Genomic DNA, 16,032 nt, shown 5'->3' with positions numbered 1-16,032 from the left:
CAGCTAAAAGGTCCACAGTTCATTTCAAGTGTGTTATTTGCATTTGGAATCTGTTGCAGTCAACTCTCAAGATGAGATCCAAAGAGTTGTCACTATCAGTGAAGCAAGGCATCATTAGGCTGAAAAAGCAAAACAAACCCACCAGAGAGATAGCAAAAACATTAGACGTGGCCAAAACAACAGTTTGGAACATTCTTAAAAAGAAGGAACGCACCGGTGAGCTCAGCAACACCAAAAGACCCAGAAGACCACGGAAAACAACTGTGGTGGATGACCGAAGAATTCTTTCCCTGGTGAAGAAAACACCCTTCACAACAGTTGGCCAGATCAAGAACAGTCTCCAGGAGGTAGGTGTATGTGTGTCAAAGTCAACAATCAAGAGAAGACTTCACCAGAGTGAATACAGAGGGTTCACCACAAGATGTAAACCATTGGTGAGTCTCAAAAACAGGAAGGCCAGATTAGAGTTTGCCAAACGACATCTAAAAAGCCTTCACAGTTCTGGAACAACATCCTATGGACAGATGAGACCAAGATCAACTTGTACCAGAGTGATGGGAAGAGAAGAGTATGGAGAAGGAAAGGAACTGCTGATGATCCTAAGCATACCACCTCATCAGTGAAGCATGGTGGTGGTATTGTCATGGCGTGGGCATGTATGGCTGCCAATGGAACTGGTTCTCTTGTATTTATTGATGATGTGACTGCTGACAAAAGCAGCAGGATGAATTCTGAAGTGTTTCGGGCAATATTATCTGCTCATATTCAGCCAAATGCTTCAGAACTCATTGGACAGAGCGTCACAGTGCAGATGGACAATGACCCAAAGCATACTGCAAAAGCAACCAAATAGTTTTTTATGGGAAAGAAGTGGAATGTTATGCAATGGCCAAGTCAATCACCTGACCTGAATGCGATTGAGCATGCATTTCACTTGCCCCAAGAACAAGCAGGAACTGAAGACAGTTGCAGTAGAGGCCTGGGAGAGATGAAACCCAGCGTCTGGTGATGTCTATGGGTTACAGACTTCAGGCTGTAATTGACTGCAAAGGATTTGCAACCAAGTATTAAAAAGTGAAAGTTTTATTTATGATTATTATTTTGTCCTATTACTTTTGGTCCCTTAACAAGTGGGAGGCCCATATGCAAACTGTTGTAATTCCTACACCGTTCACCTGATTTGGATGTAAATACCCTCAAATTAAAGCTGTAAGTCTGCAGTTAAAGCACATCTTGTTCGTTTCATTTTAAATCCATTGTGGTGGTGTATAGAGCCAAAAATGTTAGAATTGTGTCGATGTCCCAATATTTATGGACCTGACTGTATCTAATGACGTGTATGTGGGCAAAACGATGAGAGTTCTGCAGACGCATTGGGGAACACCTCAATGACATTAAAAAAAGAGGCAGATACCCCGGTGGCAAGACGTGGAGGAATGCCATGCGAGTGACCCTGGGGTTGTTCAATTCCAGGGCATTGAATTAATTCGACCCTCACCTAGAGGGGGTGATTATGATAGGTGCGTACTACAAAAAGAGGCGAGATGGACCTTTTGGCTTAATACTGTACGACCAAACGGTCTCAATGACCATATATCCTATACATGTTTTCTATAGGTCATTTTGGGGTACCCATGTGTCTTCAGCGCTGGTCTGGTGTTCATTGATACTCTGACGGAACATAATAGGGCATACCCAATTGTATTCTTCCTCCGATTAGTACGGCATATTCTCTGTTGCTGACTTTAATATAGCAACCATGGTTATTGCCACCCCCTCATTTGAATACACTATTAGGGTTGATACTGCTGATGTGAAACTGCACTTATTATATGCCATACTTGTATTATTATTCATATACAATGGCATATCATTACCATCTGTTAGTGGGGGTGTATTTGTAAATACTTCTTTTTCTCATGTACATTTGTCCTTTATGATCGTGTGCATTGTATTACACATTTATGAATTTTTCTGTGAGCAGTATAATGAGCATTGAATCCCTCTCCCACATTGTATTTTGCTCCACAATGCCATTAGATATATCTGCCTTATGATCCCTGCTTTACCTAAAGGGGACATTTGGTCCTTCTGCATCTCTCCCTCCTCCTTGTACCGTAGTATGGGGTTCATAGCACGGCGCTTGATATCTTCAGCGCTGATTCCGGCACGGACCCGAGTGACTGGGAGGGCAGACTTGCGTCTGACATAAGGGTGGGTGGAGCCATGACATTTAAATAGCCAGCTTTTTGGCGGCCGTTTCACGGCCATCATAGTGTTGGAACGGTGCCCCTATGTGAGAGGGGTTGCGTGACTCTACTGCTACTATGTTCTAAACCACTGCTCATAGCACTCCTTTGTTTGGAGGAGGCATCTGATGCAGAAACGCGTCGAGCCAGCTCTACTTCATAGAAGGGCTATTTCGTTAGAGCAGGGCAAACAAGCTTTACTTAGCAAGCAGTATGTTTTCTGTTTGGACCGTTTAAGCCATGTCCCAACTGCACACATAGCAGTGACTGTGTGGGATTAGCCCGTGCTGTCTCCATTAATCAGAGACGAGTGGACACTTGCTTAGTTAGTAACTATGGTTCATTCAAGATTTATTTTTCTTCTGCAAGTGACTTTGGACTGTGGATTTGATCTTTTTATTTTCACCTGTCCATTGCCACTTGCGTCTATTATTGCACCAGTGTTCCAATTTTGGAATAGGGATTGGTTCAGAGTAGTGAAGCTACTCTCAGTCCCTGAATCACTGAGTGTGGATCCCTATATCCATTGATTTCAATGAGTTATACCTGGTGCGACTGGCACTATTTCCATGTACTCCTAATTTCTTTGGTTAATTGATGTTTAATAAAGACTTTTTTGTTTCTTCTCATTTAATCAAACCCCTTCTTATTTGATACTTGGAAATTATCATACAAAGAAGGAACCTAGCAGATAGGGTCTGATCACGATCAGTCCTACACTCAAACCACCATTTTTATCTGACCTGAATCTAATTTTTTTAATGCATCCTTTTGTTTCCTAGACCTATGTGAATACAACGCTCTATGAGAAGTTTGCATATGCCGGTATTGACTGCTCAGCTGAAGAGGCTGCCTGAAGTCCTATGAATTTTCTTAGAATGTCTTGGGTGTGCAATATCATGTTTGTCTAAGAATGTCTGTAATCTGTACAATAAGACTTATCTGGTGTTACAAATGTAAATGTTTCTACAACTATGTAAATAGGTTTTCTTCTTTACATTGGGATTACCATAGATTTCACTACTGATTTCTCTCCCAAATTCTATGAGCTAAATAGTTTTTTTTATCCTAACTGTAAACAAATTCTGACTATTAACAAATTACAAAATCAACTTTGTATGTACAGTATATACTGCTATAATTCTGGGTATTGTAATGTCTGTATCAGTGTCTGATAGTTCAGCATATTAAAGCGTGAAAGGGATGTCTAGGATAATTAACAGCAAATACAAATGATAAATAAATAACACAAAATCAAAAAATGTAAATAAACAAATAACCTGGTAAATCTCCTATTTCTCTGTTGGTCCCATGCAAGTGACAGTGGATTTACAGGTAATTGGGGTCATTTATCAAACAGGTGTCAAGTAAAACTGGCTTAGTTGCCCATAGCAACCCATCAGATTCCACCTTTCATTTTTGACAGCTCCTTTGGCAAATCAAAGGAAGAATCTGATTGGTTGCTATGGGCAACTAAGCCAGTTTTACTTTACACCTGTTTGATAAATGACCCCCAAATGTCTATTTTATAGCATTTCCTCCAGTTAGATATATATATTTTTTTTAATCCTGGACATCTCCTTCAAGAAATCTCTTCTATACAAGGAAAGGTTATATATTATGCCACTGGAAATATCTAAACTAATGTGCAGTGTATGGATATATGTTTTTATGTTTGACCTGAACTGAGTATGTTGGAATAAAGTATTTGACTTTAGAACAAATTATGTAATGAACACTTACAACACCAATAAGCCTGGATCTATCTATATATATATATATATATATATCTGCTCTGTAATAGAGACATATACCGTATACATAACCATGACAAGCAAATATATTCACCATATGTACATTTATAGGGGTTTTCTGGGATTATTTCACGGATGACCTATCCTCTGGATAGTTTATCAGTATCTGATCTGTGGGGGGTCTGAAACCAGGGACCCGTGTCGACCAGCTCTTTGAGAAGTCACCAGCACTCGCAGTAGTTCAGAGGCCCTCTCCAGCTTTGTCTAGTCCAGTGATGGCTAACCTCTGGCAATCTCGCTGTGGTGAAACTACAACTCCCAGCATGCTCCATTCATTTCTGTGGAGTTCTGAGAACAGCCAAGCAAGTGTACATCTTGGGAGTTGTAGTTTTAACACAGTTGGAGTGCCAGAGGTAGGCCATCACACGTCTAGGCCATATGATATGTTCATCAGTAACATGGCCCAGGCTGACTAAAGTTAAGCAAACCTGCCTTTCGACAGGTTCAAGTTCGGGATTTAAGTGAATTACATAATGGATTCTGTTCTCACAGGTAGCATTTTTAAGCTGCCCAATGTTTTTGTTGCATTATTATAAAAAAAAATTTAAATACATATATTTTTATCCCATAGAGAAGTCTATGGGAGACCTCCAACAGCCACTTCCAGCAAATGGACACCAACAGCATGCTGTGATTTAAAAAAAAAAAAAAGGGCAAAAAAAAAACAGTAAAACTATGAAACAACATGTTTGTATGGGGTTTTATATTTTACTATTGCTAAGCATCTAATATCTGGACACAGCAATTTTCACTGCCAATAAAAAATGCTGCAATTTTGAAAATAAGATGTAGTCACAACAACCCCAAAGGAACAGGGGTGTTTCTCCAGAAACAGAACCACTCACAGTCCAACAGGTGTGTCTAGTAGTTCAGCTCAGTCTAAGGCCTCTTGCACACGAACGTTTTATTTTTCCGTTTACGGTCCATTTTTTGCGTTACTTATACAGAACCATTTATTTAAATGGATCCGCCAAAAAAAACAGAAGGTACTCTGTATGCCTTCCATTTCCATTCAAAGATAGAACATGTCCTATTATTATCTGTATAACGGACAAGGATAGTACCGTTCTATCAGAGGCCAGCTGTTCCATTCCGCAGAAAACAGAATGCACACAGACATCATCCATATTTTTTTGCAGACCACAAAATACTGAAAAAGCCATATGGTCGTGTGCAAGAGGCCTAAATCACACGGGCTGAGCTGTGTTGCAATATTTACTCACAGAATTTATAGTAATTTAACAGAGCTCCAGCTCTCCTGCATAGACATGTATTTCAAAGATACTGTCTGCAGCCACCACTGGTCTTTATGATAAATTCAGTGCATTTCAATATGCAGTTTTTAAAACCGCTAACAATTTTTCCCCAACTCTGCTCAGATATTGACAAAAAAAAAAGTACCTAATAATTCAGCCTAAGGCCTCTTTCACACGGGCGTCATATTTTTGGCCCAGATAAGAGGCGGTGCGTTGTGGGAAAATGCGCGATTTTTCTGCGCGAGTGCAAAACATTGTAATGCATTTTGCACTCGCGTGAGAAAAATCGCACATGTTTGGCACCCGAACTTCTTCACAGAAGTTCGGGCTTGGGATCGGTGTTCTGTAGATTGTATTATTTTCCCTTATAACATGGTTATAAGGGAAAATAATACCATTCTGAATACAGAATGCATAGTAAAATAGCGCTGGAGGGGGGTTATAAAATAAAAAATTTAACTCACCTTAATAAACTTGATTGCGCAGCCCGGCATCTCTTCTGTCTTCATCTTAGCTGTGTGCAGTAACAGGACCTGTGGTGACGGACCATGTGATGAGCACAGTGACATCACATAATCCATCACCATGGTAAAAGATCATGTGATGACTGGAATGACACCACGACAGGTCCTTTTCCTGCAATCAGCAAAGGAGGAGACAGAAGAGAAGACAGGCTGCGCGATCAAGTGGACTAAGGTGAGTTTAATTTTTATTTTTTTAACCCCTCCAGCGCTATTTTACTATGCATTCTGTATTCAGAATGCTATTTTCCCTTATAACCATGTTATAAGGGAAAATAATAATGATCGGGTCCCCATCCCGATAGTCTCCTAGCAACCGTGCGTGAAAATCGCACCGCATCCGCACTTGCTTGCGATTTTCACGCAACCCCATTCATTTCTATGGGGCCTGCGTTACGTGAAAAACTCACAAAGAGGTGCATGCTGCGATTTTCACGCAACGCACAAGTGATGCGTGAAAATCACCGCTCGTGTGCACAGCCCCATAAAAATGAATGGGTCCAGATTCAGTGCAGGTGCAATGCATTCAACTCACGCATCGTATCTGCGCGGAATACTCGCCCGTGTGAAAGGGGCCTAAGTAGAGGTGATTTAGCCCTTCCTATCTTGGGCTCTATAGCAACTACCGTATTTTTCACCCTATAAGATGCACTGCTATTTTCCCCCCACTTTTGGGGGGGAAAAAAGTGCATCCTATTGGGCGAATGCTGCATTTTGCCAAATTTTCAATGATACGCCGCGGGTGTATCAGCTGAGAGGGAGGCGGGGCTGGCATCTGCTTTTATAATGACAGCGGGGCCCATGCAGTGACTGTATTCCACTACATGGGCCCCGCTCACTGTATATAATCTTATCTATAATTGTAGGCATTGTTAATATATACAAATTCAGGGTAATCAGCGCCTGTATTACAAGCGCTCAGTAGCAGAGGAGGCAGGCCGGGAGGACGGGCCCTGGCAGTGTGAGTCACTATGTCACGCGCCTGCGCCGCCCACGTTATGAATGAAGCAGGCGGCGTGGGCGCATGATGTAGTGACTCACGCTGCCAGCACCCGGCCTGCCTCCTCCCTGCTACTGAGCACTTGTAAGTAATGGGCGCATGATGTAGTGACTCACGCTGCCAGCACCCGGCCTGCCTCCTCCCTGCTACTGAGCACTTGTAAGTAATACAGGCGCTGATTACCCTGAATTTTTATATATGAACAATGCCTACAATTACAGTATATACACAGTTAGCAGGGCCCATGTAGTAGAATACAGTCACTGCACGGGCCCACCTGTCATTATAAAACCAGATGGGTCATTCACACTACAGGGACACTGTTATGGAGGGGATCTGTGGATGACACATAGCATAAGATGCTATATAGGTGTCATCCAGAGACCCCCCCCCCAATAAGAGCCTTCCAGAGATCCCCATAACAGTGTCACCCACAGACCACCATCAGTTCAAAACCCACCAAAAGCAGACCTTTTGGGTCAAATTTTTTTTCTTCTCATTTTCCTCCTTAAAAACCTAGGTGCGTCTTATGGGCAGGTACATCTTATAGGGCGAAAAATACGGTAAATATGTCGGCCTGGTCTTGTTTGAAATCTGACAGTCTAATTGTTTTAAAAAACAAGACCAAGATTGCAGGACCTACACTGGGACATATAGCCTTTAGAAATCAGCTTGCGAGTGAACCCAGCTTAAAGCATGTTTCAGCTGCTTTCACTACTGACTCAATTTCTAAAATCAATATTTCCCTACCTATAACAGCTAATGCTTTGCTCCTGTTCTTATTTTAAAGATTGTCATCTGGAAGAGGAGAAGGGTAAAGGGAGGATGCTGACACGTGTTGCAGCATTTTCTAGAGCTGATATCTATCTCAGCTCTAGAAAATGCTGCAACATCAAAAGAACACACCTGAACATAGACTTTAATACAACATCTTGAACTGCTGGCTTTTTGCCTAAGACAGGGATGCTCAACCTGCAGCCCTCCAGCTGTTGTAAAACTACAACTCCCACCATGCCCTTCAGGAATGATGGGCGTTGTAGTTTTGCAACAGCTGGAGGGCCACAGGTTGAGCATACCTAGCCTAAGTAAATGCAGCAAAAACAGAAGCGCCCAACAAATAAAAATGTTGTGTGACACTAGCATTAGAGGGATCAAAGGTCCCTTTAAATAGAATCATATTACCTAGGCTGAGTTCACACTTCAGGCATTTCCATCAGTGACTGTGAAACAAAACCAGTATTGAAGCCAATGCAGAGGTAAGGTCTAATGGAAAGATCTGCACCTGTTCTTCTCCTGGTTTTGTTTCACAATACAAGGATAGAAATAACCCAAGTGTGACCTCAACCTTACATGCCTTTTTTTGCTCAATAATTAGCATATTACTTTGTAAAACCTAACAGTACAGGTAGGTAATTTATGTTTGCACCACACTGTACAAGAACACAGCCTGGTGCCATGGTACACTATTCTGCCTACAGTAAATTGACACATGTTTAGTAATCTTTATTTAGAAATACAATGAGCCTTAAGTGCAACATCTACAAAAGCATACTTATCTATAAGACAGGAAAGTACAACCTGCTAAATTATTAGTCCAACAACATGAAATTGGAGAAACACGGACATTACCTTATGCAAATCTACAATTCACTAACACATACGTGAGCAACCTCCTGCACTCAGCTGTTCTTGGAACTAATACAGTGAATGCAGCATGCTGGGAGGTGTAGTATTCCACACCAGAGGTTGCTAAAGCCTCCATTTATCAAACTTTAATGAAGTCATGCACAAAAAAAAAAAATTGTCAGAAGCTTTTCTTTACACCGTAGGCACTTTTGCATTAAGGAAAAGGGTAAGTGCTCTTGTAGCCAATGTAGACTCATCTTCGTCCTTTTGTATCTTCTTTCACTTTCCAGATCATCAGTTCCATACATGCAGTAGCATCTTCACTTGAATCATGACCACTAACTAAAAGCAATAGAATACTAAATTTTTTCATGTAAAAAAAAAAAGTCTTCGCCCATTTAACAAGCTAATATACAGTAAAAACAACCCATAAGGCGTTGAGGATTTTGATGGTGATAACCTCAGAATAGACTAAGCCATCAATATCAGATGAGCAGGGGCCCAACAGCCCCACTGATAACTTCTAGATGTGGTGAAGCTACAACTCCCAGCATGCTCAATTCACTTCTATGATAGTGCTGAAAACAGCTAGGCAAGTGTGCATGCTGGGAGTCCGTTTCACCACAGCTGGAATGCCAAAGGTTGCTAATCCCCGTTGTAGGTGCCACTGCAATGGAGGCCATAAAAAAAAAAAAAAAAAAGGGACAAAAAAAACAACTTAAACCATCCACCGTTCTGGTGCTGCGTTGACGATATAGGAGCAAAAGGCACCAGTTTTATTCTCATGGGAAAAACTACCTCTTACCACATCTCACTATGTTACAGGTCATATTTTGAAACTCATTCACACTTCATTTGTTGGTAAAAAGGTGAATTGCATTATGGATTCCGTTACCAGGGACCAGAATACCTTTAGAGACATTCTGTTATTCATTTCGTCATAATAGTAGTCTATGGGCTGCATAACAGATCTGTTTCCGTTATGCAGGAGAGGACTACCCTGCATAACGGAAACAGATCTGTTATGCAGCCCATAGACTACTATTATGACGGAATGAATAACAGAATGTCTCTAAAGGTATTCTGGTCCCTGGTAACGGAATCCATAATGCAATTCACCTTTTACCAGTAAACGAAGTGTGAACGAATTTCAAAATATAAAATTTGCTCATCTCTAATTGAAAGCTATACATCTATATAATCCCTCATATTTGAATGCAAAAGTTGGCTGATGCATTCCTGTGGTTTTGACATTTCTTTAAAACACAGCAATGATTGTAGACATGTGTGTTATGTATGAACCCCTCACCGATTATATTGCAGATTCAATTATCTTTGCATAAGGACTCCCGAGCTACAGCGGTGCATGAAAATAGTTGCAATACATAGTATTCTCAAACAGTTGTGTGTTCTTAAGAATGTAGATTTGGGTCACATAGCAGCTACTTGCAGTGTGCAGGACATAGTGATGCGCAGGACTGATCTACTGTATAAACTTTACACACCTTGATAAATTATTTATATCCCATTTTGTATAAACGGCTTTAATGTGCGTTTTAGGTACAATTATATGTTTAATGCATTTATACAGTTTGTTTCTACCAAAGTGTAAAGCTTTTCATAGGTAGTCGGCATTCAGAATATATAGAATTTGTTGGTTCACTAAATTTAAAGGGGTGCAATTCCTGTATTTTATGCATTGCTACCATTTTAGTTTTATAGCTTAAAAGGGAACCTGTCATCAACTTTATGCTACCCATATTAACGACAGAATAAAGTAGAGACAGGCGAGTTGATTTCAACGGTATGATTTTTTTTAACCCCTTAAGGACTCAGCCCTATTTCACCTTCTGGACTTAGCCACTTTTTGCAAATCTGACCAGTGTCACTTTAAGTGCTGATAACTTTAAAACGCTTTGACGAAAAAACAATCTCAGAATGGCCTGGATAAGTCACATATTGTACTTCATGACACTGGTAAAATGAAGTAAAAAAAATATTTTTATTTATAAAAAAAAAATACCAAATTTACCAATTTTTTTTTTAAAAATTGCAAATTTTCAAGTTTAAATTTCTCTACTTTTATAATACATAGTAATACCTCCAAAAATAGTTATTACTTTACATTCCCCATATGTCTACTTCATGTTTGGATCATTTTGGGAAGGATATTTTATTTTTTGGGGATGTTACAAGGCTTAGAAGTTTAGAAGCAAATCTTGAAATTTTTCAGAAATTTTCAAAAACCCAATTTTTAGGGACCAGTTCAGGTCTGAAGTCACTTTGCGAGGCTTACATAATAGAAACCATCCAAAAATGACCCCATTCTAGAAACTACACCTCTCAAGGTATTTAAAACGAATTTTACAAACTTTGTTAACCCTTTAGGTGTTCCACAAGAATTAATGGAAAATAGATACAATTTCGAAATTTCAAATTTTTGGCAGAGTTTCCATTTTAATATTTTTTTTGCCAGTTACAAAGCAAGGGTTAACAGCCAAACCAAACAATATTTATGGCCCTGATTCTGTAGTTTACAGAAACACCCCATATGTGGTCGTACACCGCTGTACGGGCACACAGCAGGGCGCAGAAGGAAAGGAATGCCATACGGTTTTTGGAAGGCAGATTTTGCTGGACTGGTTTTTTTGACACCATGTCCCATTTGATGCCCCCCTGATGCACCCCTAGAGTAGAAACTCCATAAAAGTGACCCCATTTTAGAAACTACAGATAGGGTGGCAGTATTGTTGGTACTAGTTTAGGGTACATATGATTTTTGGTTGCTCTATATTACACTTTTTGTGAGGCAAGGTAACAAGAAATAGCTGTTTTGGCACAGTTTATTTTTTTGTTATTTACAACATTCTTCTGACAGGTTAGATCATGTGATATTTTTATAGACCAGGTTGTCACGGATATGCGATACCTAATATGTATACTTTTTTTTATTTATGTAAGTTTTACACAAGGATTTCATTTTTGAAGCAAAAAAAAATAATCATGTTTTAGTGTTTCCATAGTCTGAAAGCCATAATTTTTTCAGTTTTTGGGCGATTACCTTGGGTAGGGTATGGTTTTTGCGGGATGAGATGACGGTTTCATTGGCACTATTTTGGGGTGCGTGTGACTTTTTGATCGCTTGCCATTACACTTTTTGTGATGTAAGGTGACAAATTGCTTTTTTTGCACCGTTTTTATTTTTTTACGGTATTCACCTGAGGGGTTAGGTCATGTGATATTTTTATAGAGCAAGTAGACGCTGCGATACCTAATATGTATACTTTTTTTTATTTATGCAAGTCTTACACAATATCATTTTTGAAACAAAAAAAAAAAATCATGTTTTAGTGTCTCCATATTCTGAAAGCCATAGTTTTTTCAGTTTTTGGGCGATCATCTTAGCTAGGGTCTCATTTTTTGCGGGATGAGATGACGGTTTGATTGGCACTATTTTGGGGTGCATATGACTTTTTGATCGCTTGCTATTACACTTTTTGTGATGTAAGGTCACAAGAAATGGTTTATTTAGCACAGTTTTTATTTTTTATGGTGTTCATCTGAGGGGTTAGGTCATGTGATATGTTTATAGAGCCGGTCGATACGGAAACGGCGATACCTAATATGTAAACTCCCCCCCCCCCCCCTATTTTTTACAATTTTTTTTTTTACTTTATTTGGGGAAAATGACGTTTTGGTTTATTTTTACTTGAAACTTAATTTTTTTTTTTTTTGGTGGGGGGGGGGGAATTATTTTTTTTAACTTTTTTTCCACTTTATTTTTTGTCCCACTTTGGGACTTGAACTTTTGGGGGTCTAATCCCCTTTACAATGCATTCCATACTGTGTGTATTATTCATACAACCTCCGGCCTGTGAGATCCAGGGGGCTGGATCTCACAGGCTCGTCACTGGAAGGCAGCGCGATGCCTTCCTTAGACATCGCGCTGCCTTCCATGCCATCGGGTCCCCCCTACAGCCGCATGGGGACCCGATGGCACCGCCGCACCAGGTAAAAACCGCAGGTCTGAATTGACCTGCGGTTTCCGGCAATCGGCGTTGTGACAGGATGCCCGCTGAATGATTTCAGCGGACATCCTGTTCCGATTAACCCTCGCCACAATAGCGCTTTAAAGTTAGGGCGTACCGGTACGCCCTGGGTCCATAAGGACTCGGGAAACAGGGCGTACCGGTACGCCCTAAGGGGTTAAAAGTTAACAGTAAGTAGTTGCCAAGAACCATCACCACAATCATTACAGACTAGGCCTGGAAGAGAGTCCCGGCCACCTGAGAAGAGTCATGGTTATTCATGAATTCCTGCTCTCCTCACTGACCTGCTGATGACTGACAGTCTCCTACCTAGTTTTCTCCCTTTCTCTCTAGGAGAGAACTGACAATCAGCAGATGGGTGAGAGTGCAGGAGATTATGAATAACCATGACTAAGGTACCGTAGATTTGACTCTTTCCAAGGCCTGGGCTGCAATGATTATGATGCTGGTTCTTGGCAACCACTTACTTTTAGCTCATGAGTGACACCGCAGAAATCAGCATTTCTGTTACTAATTTAGGCTCCATTCACACATCCGCAATTGCGCTCCGCATTTTGCGGAACGGAATTGCGGACCCATTCATTTCTATGGGGCCGCACGGATGCGGAATTGCGGGCCCGCAATTCCGATCCCGAAAAACATAGAATATAATAGCGGACATGAATAGGCATATTCTATTCGTGCCAGCAATGTGCGGTCCGCAAAATGCAGAACGCACACTGCCGCTGTCCATGTTTTGCGGATCCGCAAAACACACACGGATGTGTGAATGGACCCTTATGCTGCTCTCAGTGAGGTCAGGATAAAGTTGATGAGAGGTTCCCTTTAACCGGATTTTTTGTTCTTCCAGTTCAAGATTGCTCATGAAAAATTACACTTTATATGCACAGACACCTTCACGTACTTTTGTGTCAAAGTTCTGTAGCGGCAATGGCAAATTATTTGAAATTTGATTTGGACTCAGGTCAGGCTGTCAATATCTAATTGGGAAGGAATCTTCACACCTCCACCGATCAGCTGTTCTGCAGCAGCTCCAGAACCACACAGCTGGCCACTGTTCAGCGCTGCAGTAACTACACAAATGGATGGAGTTGGAAATACTGCAGAACAGATGATTGGCAGGGATTATTTGGCTTTGAGTGTGATCAATGTAAACATTCTTAAAATTTACCTCTGGCCCTGATATTACAGCTCTGATTCTCCGCCTACATCCTAAAAAAAAAACTTAAGGGATTCTGTCATCTCGTTTTAGCCTATAGAGCTGCGGACATGCACAGCTAGATCGCTGCTAGCATGTCTGCAATATACCTGTCCCATAGCTCTGTGTGCTTTTATTGCGTTTAAAAAATTATTTTATAGATATGTAAATGAGCCTGGTAAGGATCCCAAGGGGCTGTACTAACCTTCTTGGAGCCCAGCCACGCCCCCTGTTAAGGAGCCCAGCACCACCTGCGTCCTCCGAATCTCCTCCTTGCTCACAGATTGACGTAATCTCGCTATGCGCAAGCTCGCGCATGCACAGTGCCAGCATAGTGTTCCTTCCCTGTGCTGGCATCAGCCTCAGGGAAGGAACTGCGCATGTGCGAACTCGCGCATCCCAAGATTCTGGCGATCTAACTTTGTGAGCAAGGAGGGGATTCGGACGACGCAGGTGGTGCTGGGCTCCTTCACAGGGGGCGTGGCTGGGCTCCAAGAAGGTTAGTACAGCCCCTTAGGCTCCTTACCAGGCTCATTTACATATACAGTACAGACCAAAAGTTTGGACACCTTCTCATTCAAAGAGTTTTCTTTATTTTCATGACTATGAAAATTGTAGATTCACACTGAAGGCATCAAAACTATGAATTAACACATGTGGAATTATTTACATAACAAACAAGTGTGAAACAACTGAAATATGTCATATTCTAGGTTCTTCAAAGTAGCCACCTTTTGCTTTGATTACTGCTTTGCACACTCTTGGCATTCTCTTGATGAGCTTCAAGAGGTAGTACCCTGAAATGGTTTTCACTTCACAGGTGTGCCCTGTCAGGTTTAATAAGTGGGATTTCTTGCCTTATAAATGGGGTTGGGACCATCAGTTGCGTTGAGGAGAAGTCAGGTGGATACACAGTTGATAGTCCTACTTAAATAGACTGTTAGAATTTGTATTATGGCAAGAAAAAAGCAGCTAAGTAAAGAAAAACGAGTGGCCATCATTACTTTAAGAAATGAAGGTCAGTCAGTCAGCCGAAAAATTGGGAAAACTTTGAAAGTAAGGGCTATTTGACCATGAAGGAGAGTGACAGGGTGCTGCGCCAGATGACCTGGCCTCCACAGTCACCGGACCTGAACCCAATCGAGATGGTTTGGGGTGAGCTGGACCGCAGAGTGAAGGCAAAAGGGCCAACAAGTGCTAAGCATCTCTGGGAACTCCTTCAAGACTGTTGGAAGACCATTTCAGGGGACTACCTCTTGAAGCTCATCAAGAGAATGCCAAGAGTGTGCAAAGCAGTAATCAAAGTAAAAGGTGGCTACTTTGAAGAACCTAGAATAGGACATATTTTCAGTTGTTTCACACTTGTTTGTTATGTATATAATGAATATGTAGAGAGAATCTCTAAATCGCACATCCTCATACCTATGCTTCTGATATACAACTGTTTTCAATTATCAGCATTTCTTATGATAAAACATGGCTATACAGCGATGCTATCAATCATTTGCTGTGCACTATAAAGAGACAATTAGTATACAGTTTGATCAAAGCGCATAGGCCCACTTACCGCGACAAGGTTGCCTCTTGTTTAAGTGGGAACCTACTCTAACCATGGCGCAGAGCCGTGCGGTGACCACCACGCCTCCACACCGCTCCAGCAGGCAATGGGATCCAGCAGCCGCACAGCAGCCCCACTATACAGTGAGGCCACATGGGCCCCGGGTCCCATCACTCCGTCCAGCGCCGCATGTGAACTGGTGCAAATGGCTCACCTGTTCACAGCCTCTCAGGAACTCCAACTGAGATGTGGTAGGAATTTATAGACCCTTTGCAGACTTCTGCTAATTTAAAAAGCACCTGAGCCACATGGGGAGGAGTGCTGATTCAGGGGAGGGGGGAAAAGAAGTTTATAGCATAAATTGTATGAATATGTAGAGAGAATCTCTAAATCGCACATCCTCATACCTATGCTTCTGATATACAACTGTTTTCAATTATCAGCATTTCTTATGATAAAACATGGCTATACAGCGATGCTATCAATCATTTGCTGTGCACTATAAAGAGACAATTAGTATAAAACAGTTGTATATCAGAAGCATAGGTATGAGGATGTGCGATTTAGAGATTCTCTCTACATATTCATACATGTTATGTATATAATTCCACATGTGTTAATTCATAGTTTTGATGCCTTCATAGTCATGAAAATAAAGAAAACTCTTTGAATGAGGTGTGTCCAAACTTTTGGTCTGTACTGTATATACAATCATTTTTTAAACACAATAAAAGCACACTGCGCTATGGGACAGGTATATT

The 16,032-nt window shown here is 41.1% G+C and overlaps 2 protein-coding genes across 3 annotated transcripts in view; one reads left to right on the top strand and one right to left on the bottom strand.

Moving 5' to 3' along the window:
• Window positions 1-3,488, top strand: part of TEK (TEK receptor tyrosine kinase) — a 127,698-nt gene extending 124,210 nt beyond the window's left edge. For both annotated transcript variants that reach the window (XM_040417177.1, XM_040417176.1), the window contains one exon: window positions 3,032-3,488. In XM_040417177.1, the coding sequence (XP_040273111.1) occupies window positions 3,032-3,106 (75 nt within the window). In that variant the 3' untranslated portion in view covers window positions 3,107-3,488. The remainder of the gene's footprint in view (window positions 1-3,031) is intronic.
• A 5,231-nt stretch (window positions 3,489-8,719) lies between these two features.
• The window catches only part of LOC120990884 (RNA exonuclease 1 homolog), a 53,114-nt gene continuing 45,801 nt past the window's right edge, over window positions 8,720-16,032 (bottom strand). The window contains exon 16 of the mRNA XM_040419770.1: window positions 8,720-8,808. Within this exon, the coding sequence (XP_040275704.1) occupies window positions 8,720-8,808 (89 nt within the window). The remainder of the gene's footprint in view (window positions 8,809-16,032) is intronic.

This window comes from Bufo bufo, chromosome 2, assembly GCF_905171765.1.
Source record: "Bufo bufo chromosome 2, aBufBuf1.1, whole genome shotgun sequence".
NCBI lineage: Eukaryota > Metazoa > Chordata > Amphibia > Anura > Bufonidae > Bufo > Bufo bufo.
The sequence above is the reverse complement of the archived record's forward strand: the minus strand, read 5'-3'. Positions and strand labels throughout refer to the sequence as shown.